We start from the raw sequence: 16,118 nt of genomic DNA, 5'->3' as shown, positions 1-16,118 counted from the left end.
CATTACGAAATTGGTGGTTGAGTTTGATAGGTTATCTTATCTGTTAGTTGGACTACATCAAGGATTCTCCCGTCAAACTTTTATTATATAATAACGTGTATCATGCATTCATACGTACATAATATGCATAGATTTTACAAGCACACTCTACAATTTCCTTAATAATAATAAAAAAAACTACCAATGAAAAAACTTTTACTCTGCATATGTATTAAACTCTTATTCTTATTAATTTTCTTAAATGATTTTTCTAAAAATAATTAATTATTTGTCAAAATATAAACTGGATTCGGTGGTTTATATGTTTACACTAAATTTTTTTGTAAAATCTTATCTCGTGGTACAAAAATTCCCACTTAACTAACAAAACTGCCGAGGATATACTTGTTTGTCGGACATTCAATTATTCTTTGTATGATATGTGTGATTTTTAATTTAAATATTATAAAAAAACCAACATGCAAATTTACCTTGTCTGAATTCAATATTAAACGGGTTTATCTTTTAACCTTTACATTAAATACTAAAACAAATAGAATACGTACCTAATATAACTTGAAAAAATATTATTTCACATATAATTTTTCTTTATATTCATTTGATATTATTTTTTATTATTTTTTATTATTATTTTTCTTAAAAAAATATTAATTAAATTTATATTTTTATGATAATTTTATTAAGAAGTATTAAATAAAATAAAAACATACGATGATACTATTATTGTTCTATAACTTATTTACTGTTCAAAAGTTGAACCATAAAAAAATATCAAACATGTCAATCAGTAATTGGATCTGAATGGAAAATTCAAAATATATATTTTCTTTAATTTATTTCGAAAATACTTAAATATTTCTACAGTTCATTTAAAACAAGAGGGAAAAAAAGTGAAGGTGACATAATTGGCCTGCACCATGTATAGGATGGTCCACCTAAAACCAGACCTGATGTTAATAAGCAATAAATTTGAAAACGAAAGGAGCTTCAGTGAAAATCTACTACACAGTGCATAAATACAGATATTTTTCCTTCCAACTTTTTACCTTTTAATTTCATCTATGAAAAATCGCCTAAAAACCTCATTAATCCATTTTTCTGCTACTTTTCCACCTTCCATTTTCATCTAAGTGCCTCGGAAAACAAACTCATACAAATTCTGCAAAGCTTTTGCATGCTTCTTACCAAGACAAGAGAAAAGTTTTATACTTTAAGTCTAATCTCGTAAAACCAATTAGTTCGTGATGAAATAACATGCACACACAAATTTTTCTAGCATAAATTTTAACTTGATTTTGATTTCATTTAAACTTAACTTAATCACACAAAATTAACTTAAAAAACGAAATTTTATATACACTTATGTACTCTAAATTAGACTTATTTTTAATCGGATATAGGAGTTTTAACCCATGATTAGTAGCACTAATTATAGTGGATATATAGCAGAAGGTAAAATCATTGAAATTTAAAGATGAACAGCAGAAGCTTAATTATTGAAGAGTTTTTACCAATAGATACAGCGAACAATAATACATCATAAAGCGAAGGTTCTGGACTTAGGAGAATCAGCAATTTTTAGGGTCTCTTCAATGAGTTTTCTGGCCTTTCTGCTTCTTATCTCCACTCTCATGCTCTCACTCTTCTCCATCTTATCATAAGGTTTCTTCAGTTTCAAAGACCTTATTTTGGATTTTAGAGACCCTACCAACCTTCCCAGACCCATCATCACCATCTTTGCTGATTAATTCTGCTCAAAAACAGTCAAAGGTAAAAAAAATAAGCACTGCATGATGAACAGGCACAAAGAAAAAGAATGAAAAAACAAGAGGGTGAGAAACAAACCTTGTGCCTTGGTAGATAATGCAGAAAAAGATGAAAACAAAACTACACTTATTGTAGAAAGAAGAATGAAAAGGGTATGTGATATGATGAACAAAGTAGTTTGTGTTTGTGTGTTAAAAGGGAAAGGAAGGAAATGAACGAATTCAAGTGTTTGCTTCTGAATGTGAGAATTGCTGTGAAATGTTAAGCATTAAGAGCATGGAAGGCTAACCACGCATATACCAGTCAAGATATATATATATATATATATATATATATATATATATATATATATATATATATATATATATATATATATATATATATATATATATATATGTGTGTGTGTGTGTGTGTATGTATGTATATATGGATTCAGAGTTTTACATAATTTAAGTATTGATTATTCAGAACCATAAAAAAGGTTTTAATTAGTAGTTTTTTTTTTTACCGAAATTTGTAATAATTAAATTATGCAAATGAGTTCCTAAAAAAAAGTAATGGAAATAAGATGGAATACAGAATTTAATTGTAAAAAAAAAAAGACGGATGATAGATGACTAATCTCTTGTTTTCTTTATTTTATTTATAATGTGTAATTAAATTAGCAAAGAAAATTGTATTTTTAAATAATTATGCAAGAGGTTAAATTCTTTTATTAAGTGGTCGAAAGGTCACTGTTTGTTTGTTTGTGTAGAAAGGAATTCCTGTACTTTAAATGTGTGGTTTTAATCCTGAAATTTATATGTACAACATTTTTTTTTCTTTGGCTATATCTTAAAAGGTTGACTATAAAATTCTTAAAAACTCATTTAGAATTTAATTTATATGTACTATCAGTGTAACGCTTTATATATATATATATATATATATATATATATATATATATATATATATATATATATATATATATATATATAAATGTATTAAAAATTAACTATTTTATTTTATTCATTAATACAGCATGTTGAAGAATTTTATTATACGAAAATGTTTTACAATAACAGAGTAGTTCATAAATTAAGCTCTTAATTGTACAACGTGTGGGCAATTATTCATAGTTATAAATAGGAGATTAAATTGGGTGTGATTTGTAGTTAAGTCACCATCATCTTTTCTAAAGTATTAAATTCAGTATTTTATATGCTAATTATTTTGAATAATCAAAGATAAGGATGAGTTATTGACCTACATCCACTCAATCTCTGAAGAGGATTTCTTACACTTTATATATTACTCATAGTATCAAATGAAAATTTCTTTTATAATAAAAAATAGAATTAAATATATAGATTATTAGATCATAGTTTAACAATTAGATATACATATACATATATACATAAATATGTATGTATGTATATCACGGGATTTTTAGAACTATGTATATATATAGTTATCACATGACTATTACTCAATTTGGTACTTTGTTATAATGATTGTATCACGGGATATAAATAAACTATAAAATGTAAAAAATACATTCCATTAAAAAAAATGAAGGTGGGGTAATTAAGAAATTCGCATAGTTAAAAAAGTTTTCATTGTGATGTTATGAAATGAAGCCCATTTGAATTTTTTTTCGGCCCAGTATGTGTAATATGTGGGAGAACAGAGTGGAAATTTCTTCCCTCACCCCGATGTTTTCTTTCTGCATCCCTTATTTTTCAAAATTACAATTATACTCTTTATGTAATTATTGTAGTTATGGTTTTGAATTGTACATATATGTCTGATTGTATAGTCCGTAATATAAATTTAAAAGTCATTTAGAATGTAAATTATTTTTTATCGTACAATTTATAATACAAAATTATATTCTGAATTATACAATAATATAACTTTACCTCCCGCAATACAAGCATAATTATTATTTTGATTTCTTGTTTTCCATTAACATGGAAATTAGATAATTTAATATTTTAGTAGACTTAATTATACTTTATCCTTCTACTGTCATCAATGTATACGGTTTTCTATTCTTAAAAGTGTTTTGCACAAATTAAATTCATTAAATTGTTTAATTATTTCAATTTAAGTTTTTTCACCAGTTTTATTTTATTCAAAGCTCTGCAAATCCTTATTTTTGCATTGAGATAATTTGATATTTAAGACAAATTTAAGATAAGAAATTATTCAAAATATTATTAGAGCATATGTCTTTTTATGACATAATATATATATATATATATATATATATATATATATATATATATATATATATATATATATATATATATATATATATATATATATAATTTTCACCCAAAGGATTAAAAAATAACATATTTTAATGGATTAATGATTTCTTTTTCTTTTCATCTTCTTTCGCTTATTCTCCTTTAACTGTATGAGTTTATAAGAGTAAAGACAAATTTTACAAATAATTATTTTTAAAATTTTTAATATATAATACCATGAAAATCTGATGGGTTAATTTTAATCTGTCAAGTAATAATAGTAAAAGTTATTAAATATTGAACGCTGATATATATGAATCATTATCGTTTATTAAATTAAATGGATGATTTTTTTTAATAAATCTATTAAATGAATTTATTTGTAGGTAAAATAATGGATGATAAGCAAATGAATTGTTATCTTACTTTTAAACTAATTGAGTGTAAAATAGAAAAAAAAATGTATTTATTTAGGATGCAACTTTATTTGATATATAGGTCTTTCTGTTCGCATAATTTTCTTAAATGTTGTAGAATCAAATAACCTAAAAACCATATATTTTTTTATACTTTATTTTTCATTATTTTTTCTTATTTTTGTTGAATAAGGAAAAAGAAGGAGTAAAGGATGATGAAAAGGTTGAGTGAGGTACAATGATGATTATTGTAAGATGTGAGAAAAAGAAGTAATAGATGGAATATTGAAGATTTCCAACGTAAAAGGCTTCAAAAAGAGAACATGACAATGAAAGAGATAACATGTAATTTAGTTTAGGTGTAAAGTTAAACTTTCTCACATTATTAGCTTCATTACCACGTTCCTCCTCAATTATTGCTGGGCCTTCCTCCACATTAACTTCAACACAACATTTTTATAAAAAAAAATTATGAGATTAAAATTTAATTTTTTTTAAAATAATTTTTTATTGTTATAAAAAAATTTGGATCTTATTTTTTATGTCACGTTAGATTTTATGAGATTAAAATTATAATATACAAAAAATATTGTGTGAGAATGTATTTATGAAGGACCACATGCTCTAGGTGGATGTTATGTGTGTGGTATACACTCTCTCAAATCCCTCTAGTATTCTTCTCTCTATAGCCTTAGTATTTTTTTCATTCTGATTATCTTCAGATTAATTGCATTAGGTTCAGTGATTCTACTACAATACCCAACTCTGATTACTCATACATTTAGTTTTCTTTTATTGTATACGATTGAGACATTAATATATGAAAATATGTCCATACATTTCTCACTTCTAAACAAAATTGTACTGATAAGTGTGAAAAAGAGTTGTTTTTACACTTATAAATGAGCTCAATCTTGTAATTATTCATGTTGTTTCTCATTGAAAAGTTGTAATAGGTAGTAGAATGTTATGTAAAATATTGTACAGGAAAGGTTGCATTATTTGGACTGCTGTAAGCTAATTCTCGCTAAGCGGAAGCCATAATTCGCACAGCTAGAAGGAAGACATTGGCACAACGCACTAGCTCTATGCGTTAAGCGAATAACATCAGTTGAAGAAGCAGCGGTTAAGAAATTTGCACAGCGCATACACACCTGTGCGCTGAGCGAATTAATTAAGTTATGTTGTTTAAAAGACGTGACAGAAAGACAGAAACTATCTTCTAACACACACAGAGCACGAAAAATACTGGACAACTTCAAGAGACGCTCAGGAGACACTTTAAGGCATTAAGACTTCACTTTATGCAATGAAATGAATTGTTGTAAAGAGTACGTTTTAGATGTCTAGGAGAGGCTAATTTTTCTGTTCATTAGAATTGGTTGTATGACTTTACATTAATGTAATCTTCCTGTGTGCAATATATGTCTATATTCTTGTGCTTTTCTTGACTTGCTTATGATTATACGGAAGTGTAATTTTCTTTACACGTTCTTTTGTACTAGGAAGTAAACGTAACAAAAACAAAAACAACTAAAAGTAAGTACACTAGGAATAACTTTTGTGCTTTTGGTTATTCTCAACATCTGAATTTAATGCAAAGTTATTTCTTAAATTAATTAAGGAATTAATAATATAATAGATAATTTTAGAACTTGCTTTAAGGAATAGTAAATGTTTGAATAGAGAATGTATGTTGTTCAGGATGTTAGTGTAATGTTAGTGTAAGACCAATTCCAATGATCTTTTATCTAATTTTACATTCTTAAATTTTTACATTGTTAATTTTTGCAATTTTCGAAAGTTGAAATCAAAAGTTATCATCAATAAAATTGATCTTGATAAACAAGCTTGATTAAATAACGTGACTCAAGTTCTCTTGGGAGAACGATATTCTAAACTTATTTCACTCTATTACTTGAACGATTTGCCAAAAAGTTATCATATACACCAATAATACCTTTTTCTATGCAATCTATATTGGGGGTATTTATTTTGCATTCATTTGTGATATTGTTTCTTTCGGCTGTATTTGAATTTGAAAATGAATTTGGAAAAATGAATTTGAGAAAAAGTAGGTATATAATTGTTTCAATTAAGGAAAATGTTGAGAAATGAAAAGATTTGAAATTATAAAAGTTAATGAATGATGTGATGCGATAGGTTTGATTAAATGTGTATTGTATGATCACCTATCAGTCAAGGATCGGACAGTTAACTATTTAGTAAGAAAATTATCGTCCGATGATCTGGAAATTAATATAAACAATAAGAATTATTAAGGGGTAGTTAATGAAAATAATAGTCATTAATTAACAATTAATATGAATAATGTCATTTATTGGTAATAAATGAGTCAGACCTAATAGTAAGTTTAATATAGTATTTATGAATATATGTCTAAAAGGGAAGGTCAAGTAATTAATTCTGATTAATCATCTTTATTACAATATTATTACGTAAAGTCACTTGCTTAAGCGTTCGAGTGTCTTTTATAGGTATCATTCCACATGACAAAAGATCCTTTTGTGAAGGGTCATTCTTAAAAGAATGCTCGCATTTTATTTGAAATTGGTGAAAACAAAAGTGATTAGCACCCTCTTAGACCAAGGTGAAAGTTATAATAAATCTAATCCAATATCTTTAGAATTATTAATTTCATTGTAGATGTGTATAGCATGAAAGTTGAAAGTTGGGGATGATGTATCAATGGTTTTCATCATTTGTTTACTTTTGTGTTATGGTATTCAACAATTATAGTTGTGGTGGAGAAGCTTTATGAGTTTAACCATTTCATTCCACTCAAGGTTGAATATACCAATAAAATAATTACTAAAGCTTTTGTTAATAACATAGTTGGGGAATTTTGTTTTATTGTTACACAGAGAGGCACAATTTTTATTAGCTCATTTTGGAAACTTTGAGTTCTTTAAATTGTGTATCAAGCCAAGTATATTAAAAACAACCCATGATATTTTAACAATTTTTTTTAATAATTTTTGACAATAGATTATGTGTTACTATTTTATTAGTTTATATATTTGAAATAGACCAATCACAAGTTACCACATAATAAACTGTTATACAAAAAAAGTTGTTAAATTTTTTTTTCCTTAAAAAAGTTGAATAAGTAAATATTTGGAAAATGAATGCACTTGTCTAGTTGGCTACGTTGGTCAAACCTGGATCCGGTGCTACTTACTCCAATTGTTTGAATTAATGTTGTCACAAAGAAGTAAACATCGTGGTCTGATTAGTTCTACTACCTAACCGGACACTCGTGTCTTCTTCCATCCAAATCATGTTGTTTCCAGTTGCAATCTTGTTTGCCTGTAATAAATTACCATTGATGAACAAACAAACTTCAAAGGGAATAATCAATTACAGAGGAAATTGAATTCAAGGTGGTTGTGCATTCCTTTTCTTTCATCCATTACTCTCTAATTTATTCTTCTGCATTCCACTTCAACTTTGGTACTACAAAACTCACAGATTAAATCAGTCATACCTAATAAAAGGATAAACATGAAGCTACATATATAGTCTTGTAGATATCTTTTATTTTTCTAAATTATTATATTATATGATCAACTGGAGAATTAACATTTAATTAGGTTATTGTTGAATATTAAATATCAAATCAGTCATCAATTAGTTAGTCCCCACATTTAGTTTTAACTAAATCAAATTCTCATTATGTATTACAAGCTTGCCATAATTGTTTTATAGTAGTCTTGATCATGACCTGTGGTTCGTATATGTGTCCTGATATGTTATGATTGCACTGACAAAGATTAACGAACCCAATATTTCTATTTCTTAACCCATTCATCATCCTAACACATTTGACTATATTATTCTTGTTTCGGTTGTACGGGTTGAGTCGTCTAATACCTTGACGTTTTTTTTTCGTCTCTCGATTGTTTGGTTTTTGCTCTTCACTCCTCGATTTCTTCCTCTCCGTGCGGGTGGAGACTTGTCAAAGATTCTCGGATGTCAAAGTCAGTTTGAGAGCAATGACATTTTCAATAGAACAGTAGTAAATATGCAGTAAATGCAAACTATCTGTCACTCACCTTGGATCTGTATTTATAGTTTTTGCTATGACCTTAGATCTGTATTTATAGTTTTTGCTATGGGTTTGGGATTAGTGAAAAGTTAATCACGGCCCAAATTCAGCCCAATAACTTTTAGCAACCATTTACCTTAATCTTAATCCTAACCGGGTTAATTAGCGTTGTGGTCGACCGGTCTCCCGAAGTTTGGTCCTATGACCGGCCGACCCATATAGACAATCTGGTTAATTGGTAATATGGCCGGCCGGCCTCATATGAGTTGTTGTTCATCCGGATGGCAAGCGGCAAGATCGTGTAATTGGATAATCATGGACCTACGGACATCCGGCCTATTGTTGCCCGATCCTTCCTAATGACGAGTGGTAAGATAATATAATTAGACAATTATAGTTATGCGGATGTCTAGTCTGTTCGCTGCCCGGTCCCTACCGGTAAAGTCCTCAAAATTATTAGGTAGTATTCGGAAACCAGCTTCGTAATATAATTAATGAGTCACGTGAGTTTCTAACATCACCAACATAATTCAAAGGAGAAATATTAAAAAATAATCGCACTATAACAACTTTTTAGAGCAAAAATTGCAGAAGATTCTTCCATAGAAAAGCTGTGATCCGTCTTCTATATTTAATAAATAATATCAAATTCAAAAAGTAGATATATTATTTAATATCACAGAAATACAAATCCATTCAATATTTATAGAAAACGAAGATTATTCGAATAGTATAAATTAAGAGAATTTGGAGTTCATTATATTAGAAATATAGATCTGGATCTAAAATTCTGACCTGCAAGCTTTATTATATTCCTGATCAATATACTGTCACTTGTCAAATTCAATCTGTCTTGAACAAATTAAGAAAGCAAAATGCCTAATTTACCCCTGAATGTAGACAACTTAAATATTCCACTTTCCAAGGTGAAAATATGTATTGTGAATGATCACGGATCTCGATGTAGTTTACTTTATGCAATTTGTAAATGCAAATTAATTAACAACCTAATTGTTTCTATGTAAGGAGTCGATCATCATCAAATAATTTGTAAATATTCCTGCTTCATTCGTGTCTGTCTTGAAGTTATATTCAAAAAGTATTTTGGCATTTAAGTTAGTGATTTTTTTAATGATTCTATAATAAAATTGGGTTATGAAAAATATATTTTATATTAATGTCAAATTTATATTTTTAAATTTTGTAATGGATTTCTAATTAAATCAGATTGCTTATTAATCATCGATAAGTGATTTTCTTATTTCAATTAATTACTAGTTAATGATTTTATTATTCTTATTAATGATTAATTAATGGTTTTTATTACTTCAATTAATTATTCATTAATTATATTAATTACTATCTTTGCCGTTGCTAAATTGTTGGTTGACCAACCGGTCATACATATGTTTTAACCTGATTGAGAAATTAAAATCTTTTCTGTTTTAAAGTTCCTGTTACTTTTTTTTTTATTTTTATGTTTTTTACCTTATTACACTTAATTATTTTATTTTATTATTTCTCTTGTTTTCTCCACCCATTTTTACTGATTTCAGATTTTTATTAAAAAAGCAAAGCACAATATTATGTAAGTCAACACTGGAACATATTATAAAGATATTATATACCTACTCATCTAAGTAGTAGTTGCTTTGGTACGTATAGAACACATTTCAAGATTTCTAATAAAATATGTTGTTTTAGAAATAAGGTGCATGCATTGATAAAAAAGAAACACAGTCTATTTTCAAAGATTAATCACTGTAAAAGTATCTGTGTTATTAATAACGTTTCATAGTAGGTCAAAGAAAAAGACAATTTCCAAATATTATATTTCTCTGTGCATAGCGCATGGGTTATGACAACCAAAAATCCAAAAACTTTCCTCAAAAGACGTCTCATGCATGTCTGAAAAAATATATATAACCTCAGGGAAATTTAACTAAGTGTAATTAATTAAGAAAGAAACTTTCTTAAGTACTTGCAATCATAATCAAAATGTAAAAATTAAAATAAAATAAAGCTGTCTTAAGTTAATTTGCACAGACAAGATATTTTATATAAGAAAAACATCTCCATTGTTGTATACCTTGTATGTGTTTGTTCCTACCTTTCTCTTCTCTTTCTCCCTCTTTCCAAAAATGAAGTTCCAAATCGTAGAGCTTCTGTTTGGTAAAAGCACCCCAAAACAAATGATCCCAAAAGTGACTTTACTTGCAGTGTTTGCCATACTGCTGTTCACTGTCACACCACTGTCATACCCTTTGTTCAGATACTCTTCATCATCACTCAAGAACAAAGAATCCAAGAAGCCATACTCAGCATTTGATGATCTGAACGAGTCTGCGAGCTTGCCTTCGACTTCCATCAAGAAGTGTGACATTTTCAGTGGAGAATGGGTTCCAAACCCAAAGGCTCCATATTACTCAAACAAAACATGCTGGGCTATTCATGAACACCAAAACTGCATGAAGTATGGTAGACCAGATTCTGAGTTCATGAAGTGGAAATGGAAGCCAAATGGATGTGAACTTCCTGTCTTCAACCCTTTCCAGTTTCTTGAACTTGTAAGGGGAAAATCAATGGCATTTGTTGGAGACTCAGTTGGCAGAAACCAGATGCAGTCCATGATTTGCCTCCTATCAAGGGTAAGTTTTTCTTACTTTTTACCTGCTTCTTTCTATATATAACTATCCATTGTTTTTGTTTTCTCTACCATTTTGAACCGATTATATATACACATACATATATAATATGCTCTAATATTGGTTCATAATTAAAAAATTTTAAGCTTCTGCTAAGACTATTCTGGTGTAAGTTTTTGATCCATCAAGAGCATGTCAGCTGGTTAGTTTTTGTTTTTAATATTAATTTTTTATTTATAATTCATAAAAATATGATATAATTTTTCTCTTGGTGTTTTCATAACTTATTACATAGTGGAAAGAGTCTAGTTTTAACGTTTGACCCTACTTTTGAGAGATTATTTTTCTGGCAGACAGTAATGCTTAAAAAGAAAAACCAAACTTTTTAAAATTAGTTTTGGATCTGATTACATTGCAAGCCTTTATCTTACCTAAAATTCAGAGCCACAAATATTAAATATCTTAATAGTTAGTAGATAAAAATACTGCCCTTTTCCTCTCCTTTATGGAAATCTAAACTTTGTGATATTTTAAGTTTAAAATTTTGAAGTGAAGAAGGTGAGATTTCAAATCTATGAGCAGACATAATCACTACTATTCTTCTAATGTCTGCAGACACGTGAAGATTAGACACCAATAACGTTTTAGTCAAATAAATCACTATCTTAACTTTATCTTCAGCGTGTTAATTATTCCACTAATAATTATACACTGTTTTTGAAAGCTATGTAATACAATTAATCAGCACGTATTTGGTTTTTTCCAAATGTCTCTATCCCTATCTTGTTCGATGAGTTGTTATCCATATAACAATATATTGTAACACTTTTTATTACCATTTTTATCACATCATCATCCTCTCAAATATCTTTTTCCTCTTTTCATCTTATCTCTTTTTCTTGAACAGATTTTATTGAAAAAGTATATGGATGCTGTTTTTTTTCCTATTTCGATTATATATACGTTGTCCTTTACCATTGTGGCTGGTTTGTTCACCTAAGCCTTTACGGTATTCAAGGATTAGGTAAATGATCAAAGGAAAGTAACATGCATGCCGAGGAATCGAATCTTTTTCCTGGAAACTGTGCCAATCACATTCAATTCAACTCGTCACACCTTGTTCTCCACGTCTGTGTCTAGCTACCACATAAAAGAAAATGTATAATATTAATCTTAAATTAGTGTTGCTAAATTTTCCAAAAACCATTAATCAGTCCAACTGATAGCAATTAATTTCTCTATCAAAAGATTAAGTTTTCTACACAGAAAAAAAAAAGAGTGTCGGTATAATTTTTGTCCCCTCTTTATGTATATCTAACTAACTAGACTTCCATTATTGAAAACTTCAAAAATTTATACTTGTGATACACAATAGTACTCCCACAATTACCCTATGGGGGAAGCTACCCTGCAAGTAACTTAGTCACACTTTCAAAAAGAAAAAACTCAGTCACTGTTGATGGTAGCAGAACTTTTCATTCTATTGGCTTCTGCTTTGAATTATACAGTGGTATTATTATGAAGAGTTTATGTCAACTTGCATTTCAGACAGCAATAATTGTTCAAGTCCTGCCAAACCTGAAAGTAAAATGGTTGAGAATTGAGCTTTCGCATTTAATTATAAGATGTCGTTAACACTTAATTATTCATTAGGTCATAAAGGAAAACAAAATGAAGAATTAATACATAAAAACATGTAACTTGGTATGGCACATAAAATGTACCTGATGATTATAGTGAGTGTGTGTTAAGGAGCACTATTTGCTTGTATGACACAGGGAAAAGAAAAACACAAGGTACCCCAGCTTGTTGTTGTTTTATGTCAGGTTGTCTTTTGACATTCCAACCATTCTGCATAAGGCTATTAGCTAAGTGGTTGTTTGGATCAGTATAATTATTATACTACGTTTGGTTGTTTTTATAGAATTCTTTTCAGTTTGTCTTGATCCTCTTTTACAATATTCCTTCTTCTTTTTACATTACTTTAAAGTAGAGATAGTTAAGATAATGAAATTTGTATAATGTTTCTGAAAATTATGTAAACAGCTATGTTAATTCATCAGTTTCTTGTAAATTGAGGTCTTGTGTGTGGGAACAAAAGTGACAAAATGAAGCAGTTAGGACTTGCTATTATAGGTTCAAGTTGTAATACCAAACTGTATCCAATACAAGAAAGAAAGATTGGGAGAAAAGAGAGACATAGAGAGGAGAACTATAAAGGTGGTGTTAAGAGAGTTGAATAATTGTTGAAGCTGAACCAAAATAATAGATCTTGTTGAGAGGTCACATTTCTGAAATTAGAAAAACCAGAGATGCTGTTGTGCACGTCAAATACTCTTTGATAACATTAGGACTATGCATTGGGCTAAGTGGTTGGTTGAATATGAAATTAATGGGAAATTAAAGCTTAGCCAACCAAATCCATATCTACATGCATGGACAAAATTTCATATTAGTCTGTGTTTGAAGGGAATCTGAGATGAGAGACCAGATGGGACCACTCAATTATTTTATTTATTCCAAATACAAAAGTGAATATATCATAATGTATTATTGCCATTAGCGTAATGCATTATTAATAAGATTAGCTATCCATTTCTGTGTCTTTTCCGGAAAAGTTCACATGTAAACAATACACCTATGAGCTGGATCCTCCGAGTTTGTAACATGCAGCTTTTCCCTGGGAACACAAAAACATGACTTAGGATAATAAAGGAGGCTAAAAGGAAATTCTCTAAAGGTGATGTAACATGGAATAATTTCAGAATTTGGCAATTGTTTAGGAGCTTAAAATTAGCAGTACTTATAGTACAAAGATGAGAGGATTCTCTGAAAGTTTGAAACTTAACTATAACTTTTAGCAGTGACATGTGTGCCTCGGCTTCATACAATAGTGTTACAGAATACAAAACTATGGTGGGACACTCACTTGTGTAAAAACAGCATTATTCTTAGTTAATGCAATAGTTGTTCTAGATTGCTAATTTTGTTTGTTGCAGACAGAGTACAGTTTAGGCTAACAAAAGAATAATACATTGCTGTTGTTATTCCTACCACAGGAATATAAAAATACATATAAGTTGAGTACGCATCACGTCATGCATTATTGTATAATAATAGTAACAAGTATACGCATTTGAAAGAAACGACAGTTGATGTTTGTTTGGTAGCAAAATGGCGTTTATTTGACATTCACCAGTTTGTTGTTTGCTTTTATTTTGTTTGGCAAAGGAGCATATTTTGTTTTGGTTGTCTGTACGAGTATTCTGTAACCATTTTGTTGGAATTTGGTAGGTGGAATGGCCCATAGATGTATCGTATAAAAGAGATGATTACTTTATGAGATGGAAGTACCCAAGTTACAACTTCACCATGGCTGCTTTTTGGACAACTCATTTGGTGAGATCCAAAGAAGCAGATTCAAAGGGGCCAGGCCCAACTGGCCTATGCAACCTTTACCTTGACGAGCCAGATGAGAAATGGATAACCCAAATTGAAGATTTTGACTATGTTATTCTCAATGGAGGACATTGGTTTACACGTTCAATGGTGTTCTATGAGAAACAAAAAATTGTTGGGTGCCATTACTGCCTCTTGGAGAATGTCCCTGACTTAACCATGTACTATGGCTACAGAAAGGCTTTCAGGACTGCTTTTAGGGCCATCAATAGATTAGAGAACTTCAAAGGCACAGTCTTTCTTAGGACATTTGCCCCTTCACATTTTGAAAATGGGTTGTGGAATCAGGGTGGGAACTGCATTAGAACTAAGCCATTTAGGAGCAATGAGACACAGTTAGAGGGACTAGATTTGGAGTTTTATATGATTCAGTTGGAGGAGTTCAAAATTGCTGAAAAGGAAGCAAGAAAAAAGGGTTTGAAATATAGGCTATTTGATGTCACGCAAGCATCGATGTTGAGACCAGATGGTCACCCAAGTAGATATGGTCATTGGCCTAATGAAAATGTGACACTGTACAATGATTGTGTTCATTGGTGTTTGCCTGGTCCTATAGACACATGGAGTGATTTTCTGCTCGGAATGTTGAAGATGGAGGGTGTGAGATCGGCTGAAGAGAGGCTTCATTTGCGTTCGAATTGACAAATCAATTTTATCAGATATTTCTGTAACCTTGCTTGTAATTGTAAACTTCACTGCGCACATGTATTGTAAACCTTTTTAAATTAAGATCGAATTTGATCACCCCTTTTATAGCTTTTTGGTGTTCCTTATGTTTACACATTTCAGAATGCAAGTAAGGACCACTTGAATGACAGAACTCACTATTCAATCTGAAAGGACCACTTGAACAAACTCACAGATGTTCCTCAAACCAAATGTAGAGATGCACTAGACATGAATTGGAATTTATAGTAACATGTAGAAATCAAGAAAATTTCTGTTTCTTTATATGTTCTTATACCTGTAATTGCTTCTTAGCTTCTTTTGATCCTAAATAAGCAAAATATATATATATATATCCCCAGCTGCACTTGCCATGAAATAAATCAGTGTAAACAGTAAGTTTTTTTTTAGCAATAAAAATACATTGAAATTTGTACTTTAAAAGTCTTTCTAATATATTTTAAAACATCAAAATCTATATCTATTGGTGTTTTTTAAAAACACATAAAAATACAATAAATAATCCAAATTCAAAATAATAAACTTGAAGTGAAGAACTACTAGAAAATTTGTACAGGAATGTGAAAATGTTTATTCTAGATCCATCTCCACCACTCATTACATCTGACGGTGCGCAAGAATCGGGACCAACATGAACCCAGATTGAAGAAGCCCATCAGCAAAACCCAGTAGTTGGCACATCCAATCCAACTACTCAAGCATTATTTATTATATTGATATATGTTTCATTTGCATGATTGATAGTTAAATATCATTAAACATTGAGATCACCAAAGTAAATTTTATATTTTTCAGTAAAACCTTCTTTATAGACAGTTTTTCTAAATTTTAAAACTTAACT

General features: G+C 29.4%; 1 protein-coding gene across 1 annotated transcript; it reads left to right on the top strand.

Moving 5' to 3' along the window:
- The first annotated feature begins 10,548 nt into the window (after window positions 1–10,548).
- Window positions 10,549–15,345, top strand: LOC108329430 (protein trichome birefringence-like 19). Its single transcript, XM_017563622.2, has 2 exons — window positions 10,549–11,134; window positions 14,426–15,345. The coding sequence occupies exons 1-2, from the start codon at window positions 10,628–10,630 to the stop codon at window positions 15,230–15,232; spliced, it is 1,314 nt and encodes a 437-aa protein (XP_017419111.1). The 5' UTR covers window positions 10,549–10,627; the 3' UTR covers window positions 15,233–15,345.
- Window positions 15,346–16,118: the final 773 nt, after the last annotated feature.

This window comes from Vigna angularis, chromosome 2, assembly GCF_016808095.1.
Source record: "Vigna angularis cultivar LongXiaoDou No.4 chromosome 2, ASM1680809v1, whole genome shotgun sequence".
NCBI classification, from domain to species: Eukaryota; Viridiplantae; Streptophyta; class Magnoliopsida; order Fabales; family Fabaceae; genus Vigna; species Vigna angularis.
Note: the sequence above shows the minus strand (reverse complement) of the source record. Positions and strands in the feature narration are given on the sequence as shown.